The following is a 25,530-nucleotide window of genomic DNA, read 5'->3' as shown; positions in this document are numbered from 1 at the left end:
TATTTCTAATTAAAAATAATTATATTATGTCAATCACATATATAATATATTAATATTTTTCCAATAATTTTCAAATATAATATTATATATTTATAATTAATTTTTATTTTTTAGAAAAGGTCAAATTTATCAGATTAAATTCATGTTTATAATGGAAGATATTAATAATTGTCAGTTGCTATGCAAACATTACATTATTAGTCAGGTTGCTCTTAGTCAAGATATGACCAGTCATGTTAATATCGATTTACTTAAATAGCCAGTTTTATTATGAAAAGGAACTATATTAATATACATATTAATACATAGTCTTTATTTAATTATAAATAAAAATAATATTAATGTAATTGCAATTTATATAAAAGAATGTATATACTTCATTCTTTATTTTTAACAATATTTCTTTTTATTCAAAAGTTTACATATTATGTTCACAGTGAAGGTAAGTATGACTTCTTAACTTTTTCTAATTTAATGAACAATAAAATAAATTAATATTAATTTTTATATTAATTTCATATTTTTCAATATTTTTTTCTTTATTTTTCAATAAAATATTTTATAACTTATTTTATTTTAGATTTAATTGACGAAACTTAGTTAATTCAAAAAACATATATTGATTTCCTAGTTTCTTCATATTCGAGTTATATGAATAACATATTCATTATTACTATTGTTATACTTTTATATATTATATATAATAATACCAAAAACAAATATGTAAAATATTATATAATTAAAAAATATTTAATTAATAATAATAATATTTTTATATATTTTTATTGTTTTTCATATATGCAGATAACATGGCAATTAATAAAGATAATGAAGAAGGAAACTCCATACCATCGCAAATAACAGTAACATCTTGGAATGTAAGTTTTTTAGAAAATTCAATATTAATTATATATATATAAAATTTTATTAACAAACTCTACAATTAAAATATTTTACATTAATATATCATATTTAAAATGAAGATTAATAAGAATTTATGAATATTGAAATTGTCTTTTTCTCTTTCTTGTTTTTTTTTTTATTAAGAATATATAGAGTTTATTTTTTTTATAGGATATGCCTTTCTCAGGAATTGTACAGAAAAATGGAAAATGGATTGGTCAAGGATATGCATTTTATATTTTTGATTTAATTAGTTCGAAATTGAATTTCACATATACTATTATTCCACCAAAAGAACATATTTTGGGTAATGAAAGTAGCGGTATTCTTGGATTACTCTACGAAAAAGTATCGTTTTAAGAATTTTTTATATAATAAAATAAAAAAGATAAGATAATTAATTAGTCATTGCAAAATTCTATTTTATTTTATAGAAAGTAGATATAGCTGTTGCATTTCTTCCTATGTTACCGGAAATGCGACGATATTGTTCGTTCAGTACTTTACTAGATGAAACAAAATTAACTGCTGTAATGAAGAGACCCCAGGAATCGGCTACAAGTTCTGGCTTATTGGCACCTTTTGAGAAAACTGTTTGGCTATTAGTTTTAACATCATTAATTTTTGTGGGACCAATTATCTATCTTTTTGCTAATATGAGGTTCTTAAAAATTTTTCTAAATAAAATAATTTAATTCTTAAATAATATTTTTCTAAATAAAATAATTTAATTCTTAAATAATTTTTCATTAATAAATATAAATATTAAATTAAAAATTATTTAATTTTTTTTAATATTTCTAAAATTTTACATTGAAAAATAAACTATTATTTTATAATTGTAATTTTTTAATATAGAGCAAAATTATGGCATGATCCGACTTCTGAAAATTTCAGTTTATCTTCTTGTTTCTGGTTCGTTTATAGTTCACTTTTAAAACAAGGAACAAATATTATTGCTCTAACAGGTAAAATATTAACAATTTTAAATCTTTTATCATTATAATTTTAAATAATTATAATTTTGTAAAATTGCAGATTCAACACGAATGCTTTTTGCCACTTGGTGGATTTTTATATTAATTTTGACATCTTTTTATACAGCAAATCTTACAGCATTTCTTACAAGACCTCAATTTACATTATCTATTAGTTCTCTAGAAGATATTGTTCATAAAGAATATAATTGGATCACTTACAAAGGACGCATAGTTGATTTTCTCCTTTCTCAAGTAAGAATTTTAAGTACTTTTAATATTTTATAGAATAAATTTTGTAATAAATAAAAAATTTAATATATATATATATAATAATAATAAATCATTTTTAGAATCAACAAAATGACTTAAGTTTATTGAACATAAGTAAACAACAAGGAAAAGGAATTTTCAAATATTATGAACCATCAAGACCTATTTTAGAATTAGTTAGTACAAGTATGTATCAAATAATGTAACGTAAGATATATGTAAGATATAATGTAAGATAATCTGGTAAACATAAAAAATTATAAAAATAGATGATGCATAATTTTTTTCATTTGATTCTTTTTTTCTTTAAGAGAGACTTTTTTTAGAAGAGACACATTATTTAGAGTCTTTAATATTCAAGGATTACGTGAATAAGACTCGCGATCATTTAGAACATAATTTACGTTGTACATATGTTATAATGCCTGGTAATATTTTAGTAACTAGTCGTGCTTTTGGTTTTTCTCATGGCTCTACTATTGAAAAACATATCAATAAAATGTAAGTTTTAATTTTTATCTAATTTATTAAGTTTGAAAATAAAAATAATTGTTTATTATTTTTAATAATTTATTTTAATAGATATCCAATCATACATAAAATCAATTTTCTATATATTAAAAACTTTTTAGACATTACATTTATTATTGAATTTCAGGTTATTAAGATTAAGAGAAACCGGTATTACACAATTTAAAAAGAAGGAAGATCTTCCATTAGCTGAAATTTGTCCAGTCGATCTCCGTTCAACTGAAAGACAATTGCGAAATACCGATCTTCTTTTGACATACAAAGTTGTCATAGGTGGATACACCATTGCTACAATTATTTTTTTATTTGAATTAATTTACGCGTGTATATCTTACCGATTACAGAATAGTAGAAAAAAAATATGTCTTCCTTGTTGCGTTATAAAAGAAAAAATACAAAATTCCTTAAATAACAATTTTTCAAATGAAAAGTGTATTATTATGTTAAAAAAAAGTTCACCAATAATTTATCAAAATCATGAAAATGTTTTGATACAAGGAAAAAGACAATTTATCAATGGAAGAAGTTATTATGTAATAACTAATCCAGTTGGTGATCGAAAATTAATTCCTATTAGAACTCCTTCTGCTTTTCTATTTCAATACACAACTTGATTATAGAATTAAATAATGTAAGAATATACATTTAAATTGTTTTATAATAATATATTAAATTTTTAATTGTATGTTTAAAAATTATAATTCAAAGAAAACAAATTAAAAATTATTAGGTTTTTGTAGTTTGTTTGATTTTATAAAAAGTTTATTTATAACATATGTATTATCATAATAAATTACATTAATAAAAGCATAAAACAATTGTATGATATATATATATTAATATAAATATCAATATAATATAAGATGTAAGTAATATAATACAAGTTTTTTATATTTACATTAATTAAATTTTCTTCTTCGTTTATAATTATTTTAATTATGATTATAATTAATTATAATTAAAATTTATGCTATTAAAATTATTTTTACTAAAACTAATGTTAAAATCAGATTTTTAAAATTTTTAATTTGCTTTATTTTTATCTTAATTTTTTATTTATATATATAATAATATATAATAATTAATAATAATAATAATAATACTATTGTATGTGCATATTCAATAGCACATTTAATTATAAATTTTTTTTTATAAAATTTTATGAATTTACAATTAAATTATAATATTCACAATTTATTTTTTGTAATTGATTCTAAAGTTTTTTTTAATAATTTTTTTAAAATTATTTTTAATACTCATTTTTTAATGTATATAATGATGTTCACATAACCTCTTTTATTTATTAGAAATCTTTTATTTTCATTTTTATTAGCTTGCATATTTACTTATTTTTCTTTAAAAACTTAAATTTTATATAATATTAATATTAATATTAATATTTGCTTAAATCAATATAAATATCTCAAATATAAGCATTATGATCATTTTAAATTCATTTATATATCTCTTTTATAATTTCGAATATATATATCTTTATTTATTACAATTATAATATTTATACATATTATTTATACATAATCATTAAAAAAATTATGTATATTTATATTTAGATTTTTCTTTAAAAAAAAAAAAAAAAACATTAATTATATTCCATGTTTTTATTAGATTTATTACATAAATGTCAAATAAAAATAAAATGTCAAAATAAGATTTCATTTGAAAGTCTCTTAATTTGTAATTTTTTATATTACAAATATACCAACCATAAAAAAAGCATTTTAAATATTTATCTTCGTAAATACGAATATAAATCTTTTAATAATAATAATGTAATTCTTTAAATAAATGAAATCTGTGATAGAATAAGTTTATAATATAATAAATACATGCGTTTATCTATTGTCGACTTAAGAGATTATAAATAAGATAAAATTATATAAAAATATAGGGAATTCTGATTTTCGTAACAACTGATTGATTAATTTCTCGTATTATTGGTATTACTGAGTTTAAGATTAAGAAGTAAGCAAGTTAGTAAACAATGCGAATAAAAGTAAACTGTACGTTGAATTTAAGTATTTTTATTTTTTAAATTTATAAAATTTTAAAATTAATATTTAAATATAATTAATTTTTTTATTTTTATTATTTTTTCTTAAAAATTGTAAATAGTTATATTACATTTTATTTGATAAAAAAAACATTTTCTTATCATTTCAATTAATGAGCGCGAGATAATTATTTAAAAATAATATATTATTTTTTATTCATTATTTTTGTAATAAACTATTTTCAAATTATATGAAATTTTTTTTTGAAATTTTTAATGAAATTTCTAATTTCTATTTTGTTTTGTAGATTATGATTTCTATTTTGTAGATATTAATAATGAAATATCTTTCAGAAAAAAAGAAACAAATGGCTGAGAAAGAAATCTGTGGATTTTTAGATGTCAAATATTGTGGTAGTAAATCTAAAGTTCATAAAGTTAAAAAGAAAACACTGGGTCCTTGGAAAGTTTGGAAAAGACATTGGTGTTCCTTTCAAAAGCTTAGTTCTGAACTAGGCATTAAAGTACATCTTGATTATTGCATTGGCAATGATAATAATTCATCATCAAATGATAAAGAAAATTTCATAATAATACCATTAAATGCTATTATTTGTCGTACTCAATCTAGATCTAAACAATTTGCTTTTGGTATATTTCCTATTAAAGAAAGAAAACCATTACTTTATTTAGCTGGTAATTCAGAAACAGAATCACAACGTTGGATGGCAAACATTAGACAATTATTAAAACCTAGAAAACTTAAAATTATAACAGGATCTTATAATGTTTCTATGGTTGATAATTCACATTCTAAGGCATCAGGGTTGACAGGTATTTAAATTTTTATTTATATAAAAATTTATACTTTCTAATTTTAATTATTAAAATATTGTTCAGGACTATATGGTGATTTGATAACGAATAAATTAGGAATTATGATAAAAGATGTTCATTCAGGTGAAATAATAGAAAATTTTGAGTGGGAAGAGTTAAATCAATTTCATTTAGTCACAGCAGGACGACCAGAAGATGTTAAATGCATTTGTGTAATTCATACAACAAAAAATTTTCGTGCTGGAATTGGTGAATTACATTTGTTTTGTTTAGAAGCTCCTAAATTATTGCAAGATTTGGTAACTCAAGGTCGTGGTCCAAGACACAAACAAATTAATAGAAAGTTTTTAAGCTTAAGTGAAAATGATATTAGAACATTATCTCATGATGAACATTTGCAAAATTATTCAATAGCAAATAAAAAAATGGAATTGAATATATTAAATGAAAGATATGAAGAAATAAATTGTAAAGTATTTAATAAACTAACTGAGAATGTCTATCAATCAGAACCATATAATTATTATCATATTAAAAAATTTTCTGATATTTCTTTAACTTCTGGAATTTATGAAGAAATATCTGATGAATCTAATAAAAATACAGCAGCTACTTCAAATTTCTATATAGAGCATTTTTTTTACAATCATTCATCAGAAGAACCCCCACCTTTGCCTCCAAGACAAAGATGTGCTTCAGAGTCTATGAAAGAAAGCAGGTTTGCATTTATTCATTTTTTTCTTAAAATTATTAGTAGGATTGTTTAATATAATGCATTACATTTTTTATTACATATATATATGTATTTTTAAGGTTGCCAGATGTTCGAGTTTCTGGACCCAATAGTTTATCTTTAACATCTCATAGAAATTCTATACAAATTGAAAGAAATAATTTAAAATTTCAAAGAATAATGGATGAATCTAATTATGTTCCTATGTCACCTCGATTAAAAGATATTACATTATTAAAAATGCAAGCAACAATGCAAGAAAATGATTATGTTATTATGCAATAAACAGGATATCAAATGCAGTTCAGTGAGAAATCTATTGATTGATATGATCTATTTTTCTAATATTTTCTTTTTTAAATACACATACATTTATATTGAAAGAAATAATATTATAAAAGCTAATACATGATTGAACTTAATTTGTTTCTATGCAGAGAAGAGCTTAATTCAAAAACTAGTTTAAGCATTATTGAAAATTATTTGTACAAAATTTCATATATACTTTATTCAAAATTATAAATTTGTACATATGCGAGGCTTCCGTTTTCAGAATTGTATTGGAGCGCATATTGCAGCTTACCTTTATTGCTTATATTTCAAATATGGCAGAATTTTTTTTTTTCTTAATATTTTTTTAATATTCACACATACGCGCATGTGCGCGTACATCCACATGCATACATAATCATAATTAAAATTCCTAGATTTTATATTTTTTTAAATTAATCTATAATTGATAATCTGTATTTTGAACCTAAGCCGTGATTTGTAAAAATATCAAATTCTTCACGATTTAAAAGAGCTCCACGTACATCATCCAAAACTATCATTTTTGGATATCTATAAATAAAATAAAAAAAAGACTATTATAATTCCGTGATAATAATAATAATAATAATAATATTAATACATATATTATTTATATATATATAAAAAGGATGGTAATATAATTCTTAGTTTTATAAATTTTTTTTTTAAATTATAAATTGTAATTTAAATTGTTCTAATTTTTTATATAATTATGCTTCATGATGTATGATAAAACTTCTTTCATATAGTTAACAGATGAAATATCCATTAGATGTTTTTATTAAATATAAAAACTGGATATATAAATACCAATTTACCAAGGAGTCTTGTTCTAATACCATTCTTTTCTATCTATATATTTGATATTTACATTATAATATATATAAATATATAAATGGTTGTAAGATATTTATATTATAATATATATAAATATATAAATTATAATGTATATGTATAAATATATAAGCAACACTGATTAACGAAATATATATTTACCCATTATTACTGCATCTTTCCCAAGCTTTTGCTAAAGACATTCTGACTAAATCTTCTGTAAGACATTCAACAGCCTAAAAACATTAAAAAAAATATGTAGAAAATTTTTTAATAATTTTTAAATAGATTAAAAATAAATAAAATAATTCATACTCGCATTATCATTCGACTAGCCGCACAATGTACGACAGTGGGTACAATTTCTTCAGAAATTAGCTTAATACCAATTTCTCTAGCAGTTTCACAAACGAAATCATAAAATGGTTCTAATTTCCTTTCAAGTTCCAATACTGTAATTTTCGTATTTGCATATTCTTTATTTTCTTTTCTTTTTTTTAGTTCTTTTTTATTTTCTAATGTGACATCAATATTTACCACATCAATCTCAATATCTAACTCAGTAGAGTGATATGAATTACAATCAGCTAAATTATCATTTGATTGACATGGATTAATTTGAAGCCATTTACAAAAAGTATCAGGCTCTGTACATGTAGAAACATACTTAGTAATTGTTGAATTAGGCAAACTTTTCTGTTGTTTTATTGACCGAATATTAAAATTCGGAGAAAGAGGTGTATAACCATGCAATCTTGCCCAAATCATTATTTCTTTAATGCTCCACAATTCTTCCTCTGTAAATGGTTTTTTTTTTAAAAAACACCATATCATTTTTGCTCGATTCCATTCACAAGCATTTCGCTTTGTTATAGTATATCTAAAGAATTCTTCTTCACTTACACAAGCATAAGGATGTAAGCGTCTATAATCAGAGTCGGAAGCGTCTCGAGTTATCATGGGCATTCTTCTAATGATAAATCGTAATAGGCCTTGAATATTTAGAATATTTGCAGTCTCAATTGTCCGAAAAACGTCGTCGTAAAATTCTTTTTTACTTTGAATTTTATATTTATCCTTGCCTAAAGTGATTTTTTGACGTAATGCTTTTGATTCTTTTATCTCTTCATTTTTTATTTTTAACATTTGTTCAGTAACTGAATCCTTTTCGAAATTAGGGAAAATATTATTAAAATTTTTTTTATCTGCTATTTTTAACACTGGTACATTTGAATTTACATTTAAAAGAATACTTTTAGAAACTTTGAGCTTTAATCCTTGTTGTACTTTTGTTCCATTAGTATTTCGTATTTGAATTGTAGTTTCTGAACCTAAAGGTTTTTTTAATAAGCTAATACCGCGAGAAGCAGATAAATTTATATTCTTCGATTTCGTTAAATCATTATTATAATTATCATCCATACATGGAACTGTAATATCCACAGGAATCGTTTTGTTGTTCTGAAGAACTAAGACATGCTTATTTCCAGATGGTTCAAACAATGGAGGAATGGAAATTTCCAAAGGACGAAGATTCGAGTGAACTTTGGAACAACTCAATGGAAATACTTTCAATGTGCCCTGATTAATTTCATTTAGCGAAGGTATACTCGTGTTAATTAATTCTTCTTTTACTTTTAAATTACTTAAATCTCCATTCATTGAGAGTTCATTTGCTATTATATTATTATTTTCAATACTTTCCTTTTTATTTTCTTTTGACTGGTACTCTACTATGACAGTTTTATCTAAAGATAAATCAGTTGATGCTATTAATGAATGATCAATAGTTAAATTTTTTTCAGAACTATTTAAGTACTTTGAACCACAATAATCATGATCAAGTTCTATATAAAATAGCAATTTTTTCATATTAATTAAATCTTCGCTAATTTTTATATCTTCTGAAGATTCTTTTTTAACTAATACGTCACAGATCTTATCTGTTAATTTTAATGTTTCATTTATATTATTGTTACTAGTGAAATCAAATATAGGATTAATATCTTTGTCATTTTCTAATTTCACTTTGCAATTATATTTGATTTCGTTAATATCTTGATCTATAAATTTACCCGTACTTCGTTTAGAATCTCGGGAGTCTGCATAAATCCATATATCAACAAGTGTCTCAGATCCTAAAGTTTGTAAACCAGTATAAGTACGATCTAATTTCAAATAATGAATTATATCCATTGGTTTATTGAGAGCACTTTTAAAGTGCAATTGTACTCTTAATGGAAATTCACCCCAACCACGTCTTGATAGACAAAATGGCGTTGATGTAACTTCCACAACATCATTAGGTCTATAACTAGGATGTAAAAAGAATCTGACTTTACTAACAAAATCATTGATATCAGGATTTTCCTTATTTCCTCTAACATACATTGTCCATTTATGACTAGCTGCATCTTCTCTCCATTCTGGGGGAATCCATTTTGAAATATTTCCAATAATTATACGTTTTCGTATCTTGTGTCTAATACCTCTTGATGGACATTGAGACTCTGGAATTCCACTTTTCGGTGGAATATATCGAGGAATTTTCTTTGGCCTTGATTCTTCATCTGTTTCATTACTTCTTTTCTCTAGCCGACAATTTTCAGAAGTTTCTTCTGTTTTTATTGTAGCATTGCCAGTGATATTAAATGGAGATATTGAAATTGATTGTGATGTATTAAAATAATTTTCACTTGATGTTGATATGGGAATATTTAATTTATCAGATATCTTTGGTGATTTACCAATTAATTCTTTTATTGCAGGATGAATTTGAGTTTGCTTTGTTTCTCCATTTTGTGAATTTTGACATTGTTTACGATTATAAAAGTCTGCAACAATAACATAACGCAATAAATGAAGAATTTTTGTTGCTCTGTGTAATCTTTCTTGTATTTCTAAAACTTCTTTCTCTTTTGTGTTAATTTCTTGAGAGAATTCCTTTTCAATAATAGCATTTATTTTCTTTGCAGTACTGGTTCGTGCTAAAATGAAATAAAATGAATAATAATAATAAAGTAAAATGCAAATACAAAGAAATACAATTAATTTATTAATTAATACAAATAAATACATTATTAATTTAATTTATAATATTATTTTTAGAAAATAGTGATTAATATTAAAACAAATGGAGTATAAATAGGTTAGATACAACATTTTCAAATAGAAGTATCATATAATTTTGATCAAATATTCAATATATACCATTTTCTTCATAAATTCGTTGATGTTTTTCATTATTTGCAGCAGATGGCCCGTAATCGGGATCTTGATCTTTTAAGGCACTCATTTACCATACTCGTTTTCGGACATATAATAATTAAATAGAAAAATGTTTAAAACCTATTTTTCCGTAAATAGGCAATATTTTACGTGTAATAAAAAAGTTTTTCCATTATTACTAACATCAATTTTTTATATGTTATTTGTCATAACTTAAATAATGAACATGTGCTCCGTACTTTATTTTAAAACACCCTTTAAATGGAGGGTTGTGCTTCTAAGTGTCGATATTATTTTCTATAAACAAATAATAGAGGTTATATTTTTTATGAAATTTTATTTTAATTAATAATAATTAGTTTGAAAATACGAAATTTAATGCATATTTAACAAAAATTATCTTACACATATTAAAAATATAATATCATAGTGACAAATGTATACATACGTACATATATCATGGCTTAGCTATCCATATGTTATCTTATGTACTCATAATGTCGTTGAAAATTTTAAGGAAGTATGACAACATATGTGAAGTATGTTATTAATAGTATACATACGTAAAGTTAGCTTAGTAACAACAGGTGTGCTTCATAATAAAAGAATTTGATGAATTTTATTATTATTTCCCTAAGTATTGTAAAAACTCTTAAATTTTACCATGTCTATCGTGTCAAGATATATAAAAGAAATTTTATAAATAGAATATTCTTTTAAATTTTTGCATTTTTAAAAATTTATTTTATTGATTTTTATTTAATTATTAAAAATATGTAATATTTAATCAATAATATAACAAATTAAAAAAAATTCAAAATATTTATATATTTTGTATTTTTTAAGACAACTGATAAGTATTTGATGTAGGGATTTTGACGACTTAAAATAGGGAAAATACGATGCGATAGATTGGTAGTGGGTAACCTGGTAGTGTGTGCAAGTGTAGTCATGGCTGTCTGACAAAACATTCGAAATAACAAGAATTAATGTAGTAGTTGGTTATTAAAGCTATCATGTCGCGTTTCTTATGCAGCGCAACACTATTCTGATTTAAATTCTGAAGAGTTTATTAGTGACATAGTAATAAAGCTTCCATTCAAATCAACATACTTCGAGGTATACTTTGTAGATATCGTTGAGAATAATAATAAATAAGTGGATAGTAATTGTGGATCAGGAAGGAAGTACGGGATTCAAAGCGCAGTGATCGTGAGCCTACGAGGTTCTTTTCTAAAATCTTGTTAAACGAGCGTCGCGTCTAACGACCACCGACGATCGATTACGCAAGATGACCATTCTGTCGAAGAAGAAGACGAACGCCTCAAAAGATAGACGAGAAGGAGGCAGCACTTCCGAAGTCGATGTTCACGGAGTGCAAAACGAGCATAACTCCGGATCCATCACACTACCTAATAGTCCATATCAGGTGAATGAATATCCTAATTGCAGCATCTGCTACTCGCACAATACTTGCATAGTAATTGCAAGAGCGAACCTTAAACGACCTTTTGCGAACCGTGACAGGTACGTGCAGCGAACGGTTTCGCGGTCGATCTACACGGGGTTCAGACCGATCATGGATCTGGTTCTATCGTTCTTACAGGAAGCTCGTATGAGGTAAGAAATATAAAAGCTAATATTTTTTAAAAATATTCTCCTAATTATCTTTTTTAAATTCAATTTTTATATTAATTTGTACAATTAATTAATTATTTATATGAAAAATTATTTTTCTTTATTTATAATTAATTATAATTTATAAAAATATAATTGTAATTAACTATGTATAATTTTTCATGTTTAATAAACATATATTATTATTTATTCAACACTTATTTTATATGTCCTGGCATTAAAGACAAGTGTAGATCGTCGAGAAGATAAACATTTTGAAGAAGGAAGTGGTCCCAGTCATGGTAAACGCCACAGACAACGAGCAAGTCCACACAGGTATGATTTTTATAAAAATCATAAATAATTAATAATTAGAATTTCAAAATCTTTCATATAATTATAATGTCTATTAATTTATAAATTTATATGTAAATATATATTATTATTAAGAAAAATTTATTTTTATTATAAATTATTAAAGGTTATTCTGAAATATTGTTATATTTATATTCATAACATTTATATATTTTTTAATTTATATACTATTATATTACAAGTTTTTTAAGTATTTATTTCAAGTATTTATTTAAATAGAATATTTTTTTAGTGGTTGCATTGGAAGAAATTCACGTTCAAAACGTGAAAGAGAAAGAGACAGAGGTCGAGAAAGAGATAGAGAGAGAGAAAGAGAACGTGAAAGACAAGCTACACCTCCTGCTGCATCTTGCAGTGGCTTACAAGGTACATATTTGTATTATTCTTTTTTATTAATGTAATAAGTTTATCACATAATATAATGAAATATTATTAAAATTATCGAAATATTTTTTAATAAGAAATATAAAATGATAAAATAATAAATGAAATAATAAAACAATACAATTTACATTAGCTACAGATGGTGGTGTCATAGCTAATAATCGAATGGCTATTGTTGGAGCTACTGCAAATATAGAACATGAATTAGCTAATGGTTATAATAGTGGTGATGAATATACTGGCAGAACTGGGAACAATTTAACTCTAGCTGAATGGCAAGAGGTTAGTTATATGAATTAAATATTTAAATATTTTATTAAACAAATATTTAATGATAAAAATATATTATTTTTTTTATAGCGAGATAGGTGGTTTGAAAAACGAATGCGAAAGATGGGATTTATTGTTAAAAAGATGGGTGAAGATGGAGCATGTTTATTTAGAGCTGTTGCTGATCAAGTTTATGGTGATCAAGAAATGCATGGTGTAGTTCGGAAGCATTGCATGGATTATATTGTAAATATATTTTTATATTCAATGTAAAAAAATGATGGAATCTTATTTCACATATTCATTAATTACACGATATAATTTTCTAGGCTTCCAATCAGGAATTTTTTTCTCATTTCGTAGCGGAAGATTTTAGCACATATGTAGATAGGAAACGACAAGAATATGTACATGGAAATCATATAGAGATGCAAGCAATGTCTGAAATGTATAATCGTAGCATTCAATTATATTGCTACAGTACTGGTATGTAATATATGCTTAATATATGCTTTAGCAAAATAAATTTTTTTTTACATTTATTAATATCATTTTTCATAATTGTATATAGAACCAATTAATATTTTCCATACAATGGTTGAAAGTGATAATGAACCGATACGATTGTCTTATCAACGTGGTAGTCATTATAATAGTATAGTAGATCCATATAAAGCTACGATTGGTGTTGGTCTTGGTTTACCATCATATAATCCTGGAGCTGCAGATCGACAACTTATATCAGATGCAGTTCGTCAAAGTGAAGAATTGCATATTGAACAAGTGAAGATTATAACTGATTTTTATATTTAAAATTATTGTAAACTTTAAATTTCTACAATAAACAAAAAGAATAATTATTTTTATGTATAGACAATGCTAGAAGATAAAATAAAAGCAACTGACTGGGAAGCAACAAATGAAGCCATAGAAGAACAAGTTGCAAGAGAAAGTTATTTGCAATGGTTAAGGGATAATGAGATGCGAAAAGCTGTAAGTTCCATATAATTTTTATTTGTTATCTTACACTAATAGAACTAAAGAATTATTTTGTAATTAAAGCGATCAGCTAGTAGCAGCAGTACAAGTACGGTAACAAGTGCGCAACACAGTCACGCGCATTTTCACTCTCATGGAGGTCGTGGTCAACAACGTAGCCACACTTCTTCTCCGACCACGACTCAAACTAGCCAAGATAATTTGCGTAATTCACCAAAAGTCCGTTTTGTACTAATGTTACTAAGATAATGTAATTTATATATTATGTTTTATGTTTTTTAATTCATAATTTCAGATAAATGATTCGGTAAGATACAATAAAAGATCCCCGCAACACCAATCAACTCAAGGATCTACTATGTCTCATCTTGCCTCAGATTTTGAATCTAAAATTTCTCAGGAACCCATGCCAGGTAGTAGTAAAGAAGCTCATACTTCACCGGATATTTCATTATTCAATCGTCTTCCTCCTGAAGTATTTGGTAATTAAAATTAACAAATATATTAAATAATAGAAAAAAATAATTAGTTTCAAATGTTTTAATGAAGATAAATAATTTCGTAAAAATATGTATATATTTTTATATTATTAGGCTTAACTGATTGGGAAGACAGTGATATACTTTCACAAGTTTTGGCTACATCACAGCAAGAATATTTGGACAGCTTGAAACAATCACGGAGTTCTGCCTCCTCTGCAAATGATACTAATAATATACTAGATTCCAGTAATAGTTAATTTTTTTAAAATCTTTATTGATAAAGTTCAAATGAATAATGAAGTAAAAGTATATGCATTTGTATGCAGCGTTTTTCATAGGATGTGATATATCCGAAAGATAAGATAGTTCTAAATCAAAAAAATGAAGCAATTCTTAGTGTTATCACATGGTCATTAATCATTGAGAATCATTGACAATTATGTTGAATGCATGCCTAATAAACTTAATTACTAGTTGCAAATCGTGTCATATTGATTTCTATTCTAACAATCATTGTGTATATCAAATTCGCGTTGAAGTATATACTTATTATATTTCTAAAGAAATTGGATTGTAATTTTATCAAATACTATCATGATATATTCATAAAATTTAGAATTTTAATAAATACGCTAAGTTGAATATTTTGTAGAAATATTTACAAATTCAATATAAAAAAATAATATCAAATATTCTTATTTGATAAACTAATATAGATATGTTAAGTTTATTAAGGATGCATCTATTTTTCTGTTTCAATAAAAATATAATTGAGAAAAATGATCACGTAAAAGCATCAAGAATTGTTTTTTTTTTTTTTTTTTTTTTTTTTATAGTTAAGATGTTTTTGATTTAACATGAGTTTGACAATACATCTTATGAGATACTCTGTACATACTGCAGTATCATCTAATTCTGCATTGCACTAGGGTATAAGGTGATTTGCTTTTTTCATTGGAAGTAAATGTTTGGTCAACGTAATCGTCGTTCAATTCCATTCAGAATTGTCGATGTGTGCACGAGTACTCTAAAACTGAAGAGTTCATACATTGATCTAATGTGTACATTTTTTTAAATTAGAGTAGCCATATTATTTTGTCAGCTGTGTTTCACCTTATGGTCAAGATATTTTTTACGATCAATTCTTGAAAAGTAATTTTTTTTGTTATTGTGTCATTTTGTCATCTATAATAAATTTTCTGCGTGTTCTTGAATACAACGTTTACTATCATGAACTATGCAATTCAATCAGATCAATTACATCATCGTACTTTTCTTTCGTGATATGATATGATACATTTAAACGCTTTAGGAAAAAAATCTTTATTGCGTTATTTGTAAAAAAGACGAATAAAACTACTACATGTAATTTAATGCCCCAATTTTCCCTACCTTTGCATATGTGCTTTCGTTAATATGTATAGAATGTTTGCTAATGAATTTTAGAGATTTTAAATAGTATTAAAGTAATACTTTATAAATTGTGAGCAAACAAAATGCGTTTTTGTAAACACTTTTTATGAATGATAATAAACCCACAACCTATGCACGTCATATTATTGAAATAATTAAATTTAATTTATACATCACAAGTTATAAGATTTGTAGTTTATATAATTTCATTTAATTTATAATATCAGAAAAAATTCCAAAATGAATTAAATCAAAAAATTATTATACATTTTTTAATAACTTTTTATAGGAAACAAATATATGTAATTATATTATAATATTTAATAATATATTAATTATAATATTTGTTTGGATATAGATATTTTTAACGTAAAAAAAAATTCAAAATAGAATAATAGTTTCGAAGTTCTATTTATATTAGTATATCATAACAAATCTATTGATGCTTGGTAGTTAGTAGTTATATTTACCTGCAAATTTGTAATTGGATTCAATCTTTGTTATTTCTTATAATTTTTATTAAAAATGTCAAAACATATAAATAATTATATATTTGAAACTCTATTAGGACAAGGCACTTTTGGGTATATATTTACGTTACATTTTATTTAATTTTTTTATTTTTTTATTCTCGTTTCTAGATCCGTTTATTTAGTACGACGAAAAAAAGATTCTAAACCATTCGTAATTAAAGAACAAATTTTTGATAATGTAAATGCATTGCCTTTTAAGGTAAGAAAATTTCTAAAATATTATATATTTATATAATAATAATTAATTTAATAATTTAAAAAAATTATATATATTTATTAATCTTTTATTATATGAAAAGTTTTCTTTGTATTTGTATTTTATTATGACTAATCAGATACATTTTTTTACTTAGAGCATATTGGAAGAAGTGAAATGTTTATACACATTAAGACATCCTAATATAATAGTCTATCATGGAGCTTGGATAGAAGATAATCACTGTTATATTCTTATGGAATATGCAACACGATGCACTTTGAAAGATTTATTAAAAACACACGAGACATCACTCAAAGAGGAAGTAAGAACTTAGGAAGCATAAAATATTTTTTTCTTCTTTATAACGTATTTAATTTAAATATTCATATAGGATGCATTATATTTATTTTCTCAAATTGTTCTTGGAGTTCATCATATTCATTCTAAAAAGATTCTTCATAGAGATTTAAAACCGGAAAATATCATGTTGACTGGTAGTCGTGGTGATATCATTAAAATCGGAGATTTTGGTGTGTCGAAGAGTTTGAAAGAGTATCATTTATTGTAAAAAAATAAGTTTATAGAATTTATATTAAATTTTTTATAATATAAATGATTTTATATAATATCATTGTTATATAGATTAAAAAATCCATCAATTATTTCTTGCGCTGGATCATTTTGTTATATGGCTCCAGAAATGTTGAAAGGTGAATCTTATGATTTTAAATGCGATATATGGAGTATGGGTATTATTCTTTATGAAATGATTACGAAAAAACATCCCTTTTCCGCTACGGTAATATTCGATTGAGTATATATAAATAATATAAATAATATAATACATTTCAATATAAATGTATTGTGATTTCATTTCAGTTTTTATAAATATACTTTAATTTTTAGACTTTATCGGAAATTATGAAAAAGATTTGTGAAGAAAAACCACGACCTCTTCCTAAAGGAACATCATCATCTGTTATTAGTCTCATATCAAAAATGTTGAGAAAACAATCATTTTATCGTCCAAAAACAAATCAATTAGTCTTAAGTCCGTATCTAGTGCCTTTCATTATTCGAATATATTTAAATTTAGGACGTGTTTTGAATATTGCTAATAAGGATAATGAAAATTTTAATCCTGAAATATTTTTAAAATTTTTGAAAGCGCAAAAAACTTTCTTAGTCTAATATGTATTTGGATATGAATTTATCTTTTTTTAAGCATTTACTTTTTTGTTTATATTTGAATAATTATTATATGTAATTTTATATGTATATAATAAATATTTTTTTATTAAAATTTAATCACCATTAAATATATTTCTATATATTTTTGTATATTATTTAATAATTATTAGTCAATTTAATAGAATTGTTCAAGGGACGGTTATCGAACTCGGTTTCTCTATACTAGGATCAAAAGCGTAACGACAGGAAGTAAAGACCGGAACTGCGGAATACTCGTTTCATTTCATCACATGTATCTTTTGAAAACTGTTCAGTTCGTTTTTAGTTAGAGGAATATCATACTTCTGCGTATATAAATTCAATATAAATGTGTTATTAACTTTTGAAAATTAAAAAAAATACTTGAAGCTGAGAATCAATTTCTCAAGCAATTTAAAGAACGAAATTTTATTTTTCGTAAAATAAAATTTAAAATAAATTTAATGTAAAAAATTTTTATATTAAATCTGATAAAAAAATTTATAATACAATATATAAAGTAAAAAAATTTCTAATTATTTTCGCGATGTAATCGAGAATCCGTTTAAGATTTTTTTTTAGTATCTCAATATTATTTAATTGTCTATAATACTTACAAAATGTGGTTGATATTATTATATTATTGTCTTTACTGGTTGACATGTGCTTCTTCATGGTATCCTGTGAATTCAATGCTTGGAGAACAAATAGATCTTATCACTGGTATAAACGAAAGTTTTATTCCCAATTGGACTAAAAGTGTAGAAAACGAAGAGACGAAGAATGTTTTTGATACTTTTGTTACTAACAATGCCTCAACGCAATTTCCATTTAATTCCATAAATCGTGATCGTGAACTCTTGGATGAAGTAGAACGTATTGAACCCAAACATTGGCCAGATATTTTATATACTCGAACAATTGTTTCTTCTACTACGGAGACACCACTATTACGAAATCCACTTTATCCACTTATATTTATTCAAAAAAATTCATCAATGCAAAGGTATTTTATAAAAAAATGTATTAAAAAGATTTCTTAAAAATTGCATAATTTCAAAATATATCTTTTATTTTAAGATATCCACCAATCGCAGCATCATTACCTACAGTATCAATTGATGAAGTTTTTTGCGATTTTGGATCATTTCCAGCGCAAACACTTTGTGAATGGCAAAATGGCGATAGTATACTAGACTGGGTGGCTGGAACAGGTATGGGTACCAATTGGATGGGTGGTCCATCAAGTGATTATACTACTGGTACTATGGAAGGAGGGTATGTATTTGTTTATATATATATATATATATATATATATATATATATATATATATATAATTTAATATGTATATTAATTTAAATATAATTTAGATATGCTTTCCTGGAAACATCAAAATTGTTACAAAGGGATGATAAAACAAAAAATCTAGGAGGATTGTTACATAGCCCTCAGCTAGGAAGCACTGGAGTTGTTGGAACTTGCATTATGTTTAAATATAGCATGGATGGTCTTAGCATTGCTGGTCTAAGAGTCTTACTTCATGTAGGTGTGGATGAATATTCCATTAAGAAGGAACAAACTGAAGAAATCATTCCAGAAAATACAACCATACCATTTTGTAAACCAATGGAAATTTTTGATGAACGTGTTATTTGGAATGCTCAGTATTATACTTTAGGTGTTTGGCAGCAAATTCAAATGTTATATACTTATCCCGATGTACATTCGGTAATTGGGAATATCTTCTCATCCCATTTTTTTCTCTGAGAAAAAAGAAATCTTATTATTAATCAAAGTATTAATAAAATTGATAGTATTCAATTCTTTTAATATTAAAAGCACTACAATTATATTGAAATAAGGTATTTGTTTTTAGTTGATCATCGAAGGAATTCCCGTAGATTCTACTGATCCAGCTCGTTTATATAGAGGTTACATAGCTGTAGATGATATAGATTTACAACCAGGAACTTCGTGCATCGGTTTTTGTAATTTTGCTGGTGGATTTTGTGATTGGGCTAATGATGCAGATGATGATTTCGATTGGACAATTGTAAGTTTATCAGCAATTGTAATATTTTTTATATATAATATAAATGTATATACAGAGTCGAGGCAGTGGAAATCCAACAACTGGACCAGCAATGGATAGTTCGACAGATCGATTAACAGCTGGAGGATATGCGTATATAGATTCTTCTTTTCCACGTCGACCAGGAGACAAAGCTAGACTTGTTAGCACTAGTTTTCCCGCACCAAGTGCTGATGCACCTATGTGTATGCACTTCTGGTTTCACATGTTTGGTTCCGGAATCGGTACTTTAAAGCTATTGATGCGTCATTTTCGTAGTTTGGATGCTCCGTTTCGAGAAATTTGGAGTCTGAACGGGAACGCTGGAAATACGTGGTTCATAGCTCAAATTACGATCAGTTCTCTAGATGATTTTCAACTTCTTTTTGAAGCGTCTGTAGGAAACACTGGAATGGGAGATATTGCTATTGACGATATTTCTTTTGCACAAGGATCTTGTCCAGGTAAAAATTTATAGAAAATTATAAAAAAAAAATTTGATTTAAAATAATAGGATTATAATCGTTTTAAATATTCGTTTATATTTGTTATATATATATATATATATTTATAGCTTTACCTCAAGTTGCCGTACCTATACCACGAGATTGTACTTTCGAAATTGATGAATGTGATTGGATCAATTCTCGAGATCCTGATCGAGTGGAATGGGAAAGACTCTCTGTACAAGCGCTAAATTTAAGAAATCAACGGAAACCATACAGCAATGGATACATAGTGAATCGAAGAAACGAATATTTTCTTGGTTTAGGTCGTCCAAGAGAAGGATATCGATCATCCGGAGGTGGAACAGCGCAACTCGTTAGTCGAGAAATGAAAGGCAGTGAAGAACCTTTGTGCGTTACCTTTTGGTATTTCATGTTTGAATCTTTTATTGATTCTGCTGGACCAAGTTTAGGTTTGTATCTCATTGTTGATTTCTAATTATCATAATATATTTATAAAAATAATATAAATTTAAAGGAGTACTTCGTGTGTCTATACAAACAATTGAAAAATCTTCAATCGAATCTAGACCAATCTGGCAGTTGTACAATAATCAAGGACCCACCTGGAATTATGCTCAAATCAATATAAACGAAAGAGAAAACTTTAACGTAATTTTTGAAGGTACTTGGGGTCCAAATCGTGCTAGCGGTAGCATTGGTATTGATGATATTTCTTTTTATATTGGCAATTGTTCCGGTAAGCTTTACAATGAATATATAATTCTATTTTATAATATATAATTAATTGTGTTATTATTAAATGTATTAATGTTTAGCGAAACCATCTAGTGCATCTGTGAGACCAGAAGACTGTAGCTTCGAAAAAGGATTATGCGGTTGGGAAAATATTACTTCTTCGGAAAACGAACGTACAGTCACTTGGCAACGTGCATTTCTTACCCATCGTCCAGCTCAATTATTGGATAAAACTTTTGGAGCAACTGGAAATTTTGTTTTCTTTGATATTTTTACTACAAATAAACAATCAACAGATGTACGGCTACGATCTCCTATAATACAAACATTGCCTGATGAAGAATCTGTTTGTTTCACTTTTTGGTTCGCTGCCTTTGGTGTTGAGGAATCTACAACACTACAAATTATCAAAATGAATACTGACAAAGAAATTAGCAATAATGAAGAAAATGATGAAAAACAACAAGTGAGTGTAAAATTTAAGATAATAAATTTAAGATAATATAAATATTAAAAATTTAAGATCTAAAATTTAATAAAAAATTAATATTTCATTTATTTTATTATTATTATATTATTATTTTAGTTATGGTCATTAACAGCAAAAGGATTTAATAATCCAAGACCTGTATGGACTGCTGCACAAGTAACGATAGATGCTCGTGTACCTTATCGTCTTATTTTAAAAGGAAGTGCTAATAACGGAGGTTTTGCTATCGATGACATAAAGTTTCAGCCTCAAAGTTGTATAAGTAAGATTCTTTTTTAAGGAAACTGAAATAAATAAATATATCATATTTTATTATTTTAATTTTACAGTTCGACCTGCTGCTGCTCAACCTAATAATGGAAGTTAAAATATTTTTAATTATAAAAATTTATAATTATTATCTATATTAGAATTATATTTTTATTCTATTTGTTACAAAACTTAAATAAGGTAAGCTTTTGTAAATAATAAATGCAAAGTAATTAAAAAAAAGTAATAATAAATATTTATTTGTTCAAATATATAATATCTATTAAATCTTTATCAAAGTTTATTTACTTTTTTGAAAAATTGTCTCTTAATTTCAAAAATAACAATACTAAGTGCCACACCTACATTTAAACTATCCACTCCTTTTATTAAAGGTATATTGATACGAATACTATTTCGTTCTTTTAAGAATTTATAAGAATTAAAATTCAAACCTTCAGTTTCTCCACTTAGAATTATTACAGATTTTTTTTTTGTATAATCTATAGAATAATATGGTATAATAGGAAATTTTAACATAAATTGTCTCATCATGTTTTTATTTTTTGGTATTATTTCGTCTTCTTTATTATCATTCAAACTAAATTTCGATTTGAATTCTTCTGGATTAATATCAAATATTTGCAAACTTGACTGAAGTATATCAGATGAATAATAAGATAAAAATTCATCACCAAAATTGCTATCTGTTATAAAAATATTAGAATCTTCAGTAATTACAGATGGTATTTCATCCCATGTTGGAAATGCAAGAATAGGTAGTTGAAAATGAGTACCAGCTGCACTTCTAAGTACTTTAGGATCCCATAGATCTACACATCCTATAAATATTAAATCTTCATTTAATAACTTATTTTTTAAAAAATTATTAATTTGATCATAAATTTAAAATCATACCTTTCATTAATATTAATTTCTCACAGCCTACTGCTGTAGCAACTCTCATAATTGAGCCTAAATTTCCTGGATCTCTTATATTATCACAAATGATAGTAAGTGGTAAAGCATTGTTAACAGGAATATTATTATTTACATCTGGAGTTTTAAAAATTCCTGTCATGAAAAAAAAATACAAATGAAATCATTTAAATGTTAAATTTAACAATATCTATATATTAAATATTATATATTTAAAATATATTAATACCTAATAATCCAGGAGAAGTAGTTAAAGCAGACCATAATTGGATTGTTTTATAAGGAACTTTGTATAATTTAACTTCTTCAGGAAGTTTTAATGTTGCTATAATAGATGGATCATTATAAATTATCACACTTGGAATTACACCAGATTTTAAGGCATCTGTAATTAGTCTTTGTCCTTCTAAAATTATTTCGTTGTCTTTTTCTCTCTTTTTTCGTGACTTTAATTTAGTCATCAAAGATCTAAAACAATTAGAAATTTTAAATAATTTCTTTTATTTTACATCATAATTTTGCAATTTTTTTCTAAGATTATAATATAAAATAAATAACATACGTTATAATTTTATCATTTTCTTTAAGTTTCATAAATTTATTCTTTTTTGCAGTTATTTCAGTTTCTTTATTTTTTGTTTCTTGGGAGAATTTTGTTCTTTTTGATTTTCTTGTAGATACTCTTCTTTGTCTAGAAATTTCTGGTTTAGTAGTATCATTGCACTCATAAAGTTCGTCTTCGTTAATAATTGCAATTGGTCTTCGGCTAACCCATCTTGTATACGTTCGTGTTATATTTAAATTAAGTATGTTAAATGTTTTCACATATCGAAATGATTGAATATTATTATACATAATATTTAGAAATAACATTATTATTAGTGTACTTTAATTATATTTTTATTAATAATTTATATTTACTTTAATACTAACAACTGCATAATTTTTTATTAATTGCATAAATGACTGAAAAAATATATTTTAATAAAATTCAAAAAATTTTCTTAAAATTATATTCTTTAAAATTAATTATCTTATAATTATATAAATTAATTTAAATATATATGTAATTATTTATTCTTTATTTAAAATGCTCAAAGATAAAGGTAATAATGTGAATAGAAAATATGATCTCTCTTAAAATTACATGAAGATGTAAACTGATAGATGTCGACACTTGTCTTATCGATAACGTTTCTCTATAGAAGTTATTTATATACATATACGCGTAGTATTATTTAAAATGTTAATTTATTTTATTTTTATTTATAAAATAAAATTATTAATTTTCAATTATTAAAATCTGTACTATACAATTTTGAAAAAAAATGAATTAATTAAATTTGTATATTAATGAATCTTTTCATTAGTATTATGCAAATATATAATTCAAATTTATATAATTCAAATTCCATGTTTGTACATTTACATATATTTATGTAAGTACTTATATATAAATATTAAATTTTGTTTGATGTATTTATTATTACAATACGATTTTTGTATCAAGATTAAATAAGTTATAATATTTATTAAATAAGTAAGATTAAATAAGTTATATTTTTTAAAAAAATACTAATAATTATTAATAAATTAACAAATTACAAGATAACTTAAGAAAGAAATAATGTATAACGTATGCGATTAAATAATTTATTTTATTATATTAAGTATGAATTTATGATATGTTGGGATAAATTAATTAATGTAAAAAAATTACGAATTTAATTTGCCATAGCTAATATTATCATAGTTATATTTTCAACATAACAAAAATATAGTGCAAAATAAAGAATTGTAGGACAGAATATTTGAAGCATATTTTCTCTAATTTATTAATTGGAATTTCAAAAATGTAAGGATCTAAGTACCAAATACAGTAATTAAAAATTAAAATTCAAATATTAAAATTCAGAGTAAATAAAATAAATCATTAATATACATAATTCTTATGAATTTACATTAGAAAAGATCTGATATTTTGATCCATACATCTTTTGTATCTTAAATTAATTTATTTAGTTTACATAAATATACTATTTCTAACATCATTCAAGATATTATGTTCTCTTTTTGATAATTTCATATGCATATATATTTATATATTATGTTGTACATGCTTAAATAATATAATTTTTATATTAAAATAATAAAATTAAGATAAAAATAGCTTTTAGTCTGTATCTAGAGAGATTTCAATCAGTTTATAGTTTTGGATATTAAGCATTTGCTATTAAAGAATAAATTTGGTCAGTAATTTATCCTTTGAAACTTAATTAATAAATGGTGAACATAGTATAGTAGTATAACAAACATAATTACATATATTTATATACTTGATATGCATGTATGTGTATGTGTATATGTATTCTTTGTTATATATGCAGTATATGCATGTATATTCAAATAGGTGTATACAAGTAAAAAGTATTTATAGTCAAATATTAGAACCACA

General features: G+C 24.5%; 7 protein-coding genes across 10 annotated transcripts; 5 read left to right on the top strand and 2 right to left on the bottom strand.

Moving 5' to 3' along the window:
* Window positions 1–215: 215 nt before the first annotated feature.
* On the top strand, window positions 216–3,301 carry LOC551704 (glutamate receptor ionotropic, delta-2). 2 transcript variants are annotated; one of them, XM_026445167.1, is made up of 9 exons: window positions 216–442; window positions 805–878; window positions 1,075–1,251; window positions 1,338–1,564; window positions 1,762–1,871; window positions 1,942–2,135; window positions 2,234–2,339; window positions 2,465–2,654; window positions 2,812–3,301. In XM_026445167.1, the coding sequence occupies exons 1-9, from the start codon at window positions 367–369 to the stop codon at window positions 3,296–3,298; spliced, it is 1,641 nt and encodes a 546-aa protein (XP_026300952.1). In that variant the 5' UTR covers window positions 216–366; the 3' UTR covers window positions 3,299–3,301. The 2 variants fall into 2 exon arrangements, with proteins under 2 accessions (XP_026300952.1, XP_624096.2); XM_624093.5 differs by lacking the exon at window positions 216–442 and adding an exon at window positions 705–723.
* A 1,304-nt stretch (window positions 3,302–4,605) lies between these two features.
* On the top strand, window positions 4,606–7,049 carry LOC100578443. The gene is made up of 4 exons (XM_003249618.3): window positions 4,606–4,705; window positions 5,050–5,529; window positions 5,596–6,250; window positions 6,346–7,049. The coding sequence occupies exons 2-4, from the start codon at window positions 5,064–5,066 to the stop codon at window positions 6,548–6,550; spliced, it is 1,326 nt and encodes a 441-aa protein (XP_003249666.1). The 5' UTR covers window positions 4,606–4,705; window positions 5,050–5,063; the 3' UTR covers window positions 6,551–7,049.
* Window positions 6,748–11,289, bottom strand: LOC409331 (YEATS domain-containing protein 2). Of its 3 annotated transcripts, none has more exons than XM_392847.7 (5): window positions 11,092–11,277; window positions 10,622–10,936; window positions 7,727–10,398; window positions 7,574–7,647; window positions 6,748–7,108 (listed from the first exon to the last, which is right to left on the bottom strand). In XM_392847.7, the coding sequence occupies exons 2-5, from the start codon at window positions 10,704–10,706 to the stop codon at window positions 6,991–6,993; spliced, it is 2,949 nt and encodes a 982-aa protein (XP_392847.4). In that variant the 5' UTR covers window positions 10,707–10,936; window positions 11,092–11,277; the 3' UTR covers window positions 6,748–6,990. The 3 variants fall into 3 exon arrangements, with proteins under 3 accessions (XP_392847.4, XP_006560273.1, XP_006560274.1); XM_006560210.3 differs by having other exon boundaries at window positions 6,752–7,108; window positions 11,088–11,278; XM_006560211.3 differs by having other exon boundaries at window positions 6,863–7,108; window positions 7,731–10,398; window positions 11,092–11,289.
* Window positions 11,290–11,544: 255 nt separating this feature from the next.
* On the top strand, window positions 11,545–15,148 carry LOC724338 (OTU domain-containing protein 5-B). The gene is made up of 12 exons (XM_001120159.5): window positions 11,545–12,068; window positions 12,167–12,259; window positions 12,501–12,592; window positions 12,864–12,997; window positions 13,149–13,297; window positions 13,376–13,531; window positions 13,615–13,771; window positions 13,857–14,068; window positions 14,159–14,278; window positions 14,348–14,503; window positions 14,580–14,766; window positions 14,878–15,148. The coding sequence occupies exons 1-12, from the start codon at window positions 11,931–11,933 to the stop codon at window positions 15,021–15,023; spliced, it is 1,740 nt and encodes a 579-aa protein (XP_001120159.2). The 5' UTR covers window positions 11,545–11,930; the 3' UTR covers window positions 15,024–15,148.
* Window positions 15,149–16,565: 1,417 nt separating this feature from the next.
* Window positions 16,566–18,342, top strand: LOC102654315 (serine/threonine-protein kinase Nek5). The gene is made up of 7 exons (XM_006560245.3): window positions 16,566–16,763; window positions 16,821–16,911; window positions 17,066–17,233; window positions 17,303–17,463; window positions 17,554–17,710; window positions 17,818–18,080; window positions 18,273–18,342. Exons 1-7 carry the CDS (start codon window positions 16,705–16,707, stop codon window positions 18,340–18,342), a joined length of 969 nt encoding a protein of 322 aa, XP_006560308.3. The 5' UTR covers window positions 16,566–16,704.
* A 174-nt stretch (window positions 18,343–18,516) lies between these two features.
* On the top strand, window positions 18,517–22,340 carry LOC412057 (MAM and LDL-receptor class A domain-containing protein 1). The gene is made up of 10 exons (XM_006560209.3): window positions 18,517–19,126; window positions 19,201–19,398; window positions 19,492–19,849; window positions 19,998–20,174; window positions 20,230–20,656; window positions 20,767–21,111; window positions 21,177–21,398; window positions 21,478–21,863; window positions 21,984–22,149; window positions 22,217–22,340. The coding sequence occupies exons 1-10, from the start codon at window positions 18,741–18,743 to the stop codon at window positions 22,252–22,254; spliced, it is 2,703 nt and encodes a 900-aa protein (XP_006560272.2). The 5' UTR covers window positions 18,517–18,740; the 3' UTR covers window positions 22,255–22,340.
* Window positions 22,282–24,235, bottom strand: LOC724247 (rRNA methyltransferase 3, mitochondrial). Its single transcript, XM_001120040.5, has 4 exons — window positions 23,638–24,235; window positions 23,305–23,543; window positions 23,055–23,210; window positions 22,282–22,978 (listed from the first exon to the last, which is right to left on the bottom strand). The coding sequence occupies exons 1-4, from the start codon at window positions 23,946–23,948 to the stop codon at window positions 22,431–22,433; spliced, it is 1,254 nt and encodes a 417-aa protein (XP_001120040.2). The 5' UTR covers window positions 23,949–24,235; the 3' UTR covers window positions 22,282–22,430.
* Window positions 24,236–25,530: the final 1,295 nt, after the last annotated feature.

Source organism: Apis mellifera, linkage group LG14, assembly GCF_003254395.2.
Source record: "Apis mellifera strain DH4 linkage group LG14, Amel_HAv3.1, whole genome shotgun sequence".
Lineage (NCBI taxonomy): Eukaryota > Metazoa > Arthropoda > Insecta > Hymenoptera > Apidae > Apis > Apis mellifera.
The sequence above is the reverse complement of the archived record's forward strand: the minus strand, read 5'-3'. Positions and strand labels throughout refer to the sequence as shown.

Excerpts from the sequence above, each read along its gene's own strand:
- LOC100578443 (XM_003249618.3), top strand. The coding sequence starts at position 5,064 with ATGGCTGAGAAAGAAATCTGTGGATTTTTAGATGTCAAATATTGTGGT. Across the intron at positions 5,530-5,595 it reads TAAGGCATCAGGGTTGACAG|GACTATATGGTGATTTGATA; the intron begins GTATTTAAATTT and ends AATATTGTTCAG. Across the intron at positions 6,251-6,345 it reads GAGTCTATGAAAGAAAGCAG|GTTGCCAGATGTTCGAGTTT; the intron begins GTTTGCATTTAT and ends TGTATTTTTAAG.
- LOC102654315 (XM_006560245.3), top strand. The coding sequence starts at position 16,705 with ATGTCAAAACATATAAATAATTATATATTTGAAACTCTATTAGGACAA. Across the intron at positions 16,764-16,820 it reads TTAGGACAAGGCACTTTTGG|ATCCGTTTATTTAGTACGAC; the intron begins GTATATATTTAC and ends TCTCGTTTCTAG. Across the intron at positions 17,464-17,553 it reads GTGTCGAAGAGTTTGAAAGA|ATTAAAAAATCCATCAATTA; the intron begins GTATCATTTATT and ends ATTGTTATATAG.
- LOC409331 (XM_006560210.3), bottom strand. The coding sequence starts at position 10,706 with ATGAGTGCCTTAAAAGATCAAGATCCCGATTACGGGCCATCTGCTGCA. Across the intron at positions 7,648-7,726 it reads CTAGTCGAATGATAATGCGA|GCTGTTGAATGTCTTACAGA; the intron begins GTATGAATTATT and ends TAATGTTTTTAG. Across the intron at positions 7,109-7,573 it reads GAAAGATGCAGTAATAATGG|ATATCCAAAAATGATAGTTT; the intron begins GTAAATATATAT and ends TTTTATTTATAG.
- LOC551704 (XM_026445167.1), top strand. The coding sequence starts at position 367 with ATGTATATACTTCATTCTTTATTTTTAACAATATTTCTTTTTATTCAA. Across the intron at positions 443-804 it reads ATATTATGTTCACAGTGAAG|ATAACATGGCAATTAATAAA; the intron begins GTAAGTATGACT and ends TCATATATGCAG. Across the intron at positions 2,340-2,464 it reads TTTAGAATTAGTTAGTACAA|AGAGACTTTTTTTAGAAGAG; the intron begins GTATGTATCAAA and ends TTTTTCTTTAAG.
- LOC724247 (XM_001120040.5), bottom strand. The coding sequence starts at position 23,948 with ATGTTATTTCTAAATATTATGTATAATAATATTCAATCATTTCGATAT. Across the intron at positions 23,211-23,304 it reads TACTTCTCCTGGATTATTAG|GAATTTTTAAAACTCCAGAT; the intron begins GTATTAATATAT and ends TTTTCATGACAG. Across the intron at positions 22,979-23,054 it reads GAAATTAATATTAATGAAAG|GATGTGTAGATCTATGGGAT; the intron begins GTATGATTTTAA and ends TAATATTTATAG.
- LOC412057 (XM_006560209.3), top strand. The coding sequence starts at position 18,741 with ATGTGGTTGATATTATTATATTATTGTCTTTACTGGTTGACATGTGCT. Across the intron at positions 21,864-21,983 it reads AAAATGATGAAAAACAACAA|TTATGGTCATTAACAGCAAA; the intron begins GTGAGTGTAAAA and ends TTATTATTTTAG. Across the intron at positions 22,150-22,216 it reads TCAGCCTCAAAGTTGTATAA|TTCGACCTGCTGCTGCTCAA; the intron begins GTAAGATTCTTT and ends TTAATTTTACAG.
- LOC724338 (XM_001120159.5), top strand. The coding sequence starts at position 11,931 with ATGACCATTCTGTCGAAGAAGAAGACGAACGCCTCAAAAGATAGACGA. Across the intron at positions 13,532-13,614 it reads AGCATTGCATGGATTATATT|GCTTCCAATCAGGAATTTTT; the intron begins GTAAATATATTT and ends ATAATTTTCTAG. Across the intron at positions 13,772-13,856 it reads ATTATATTGCTACAGTACTG|AACCAATTAATATTTTCCAT; the intron begins GTATGTAATATA and ends AATTGTATATAG.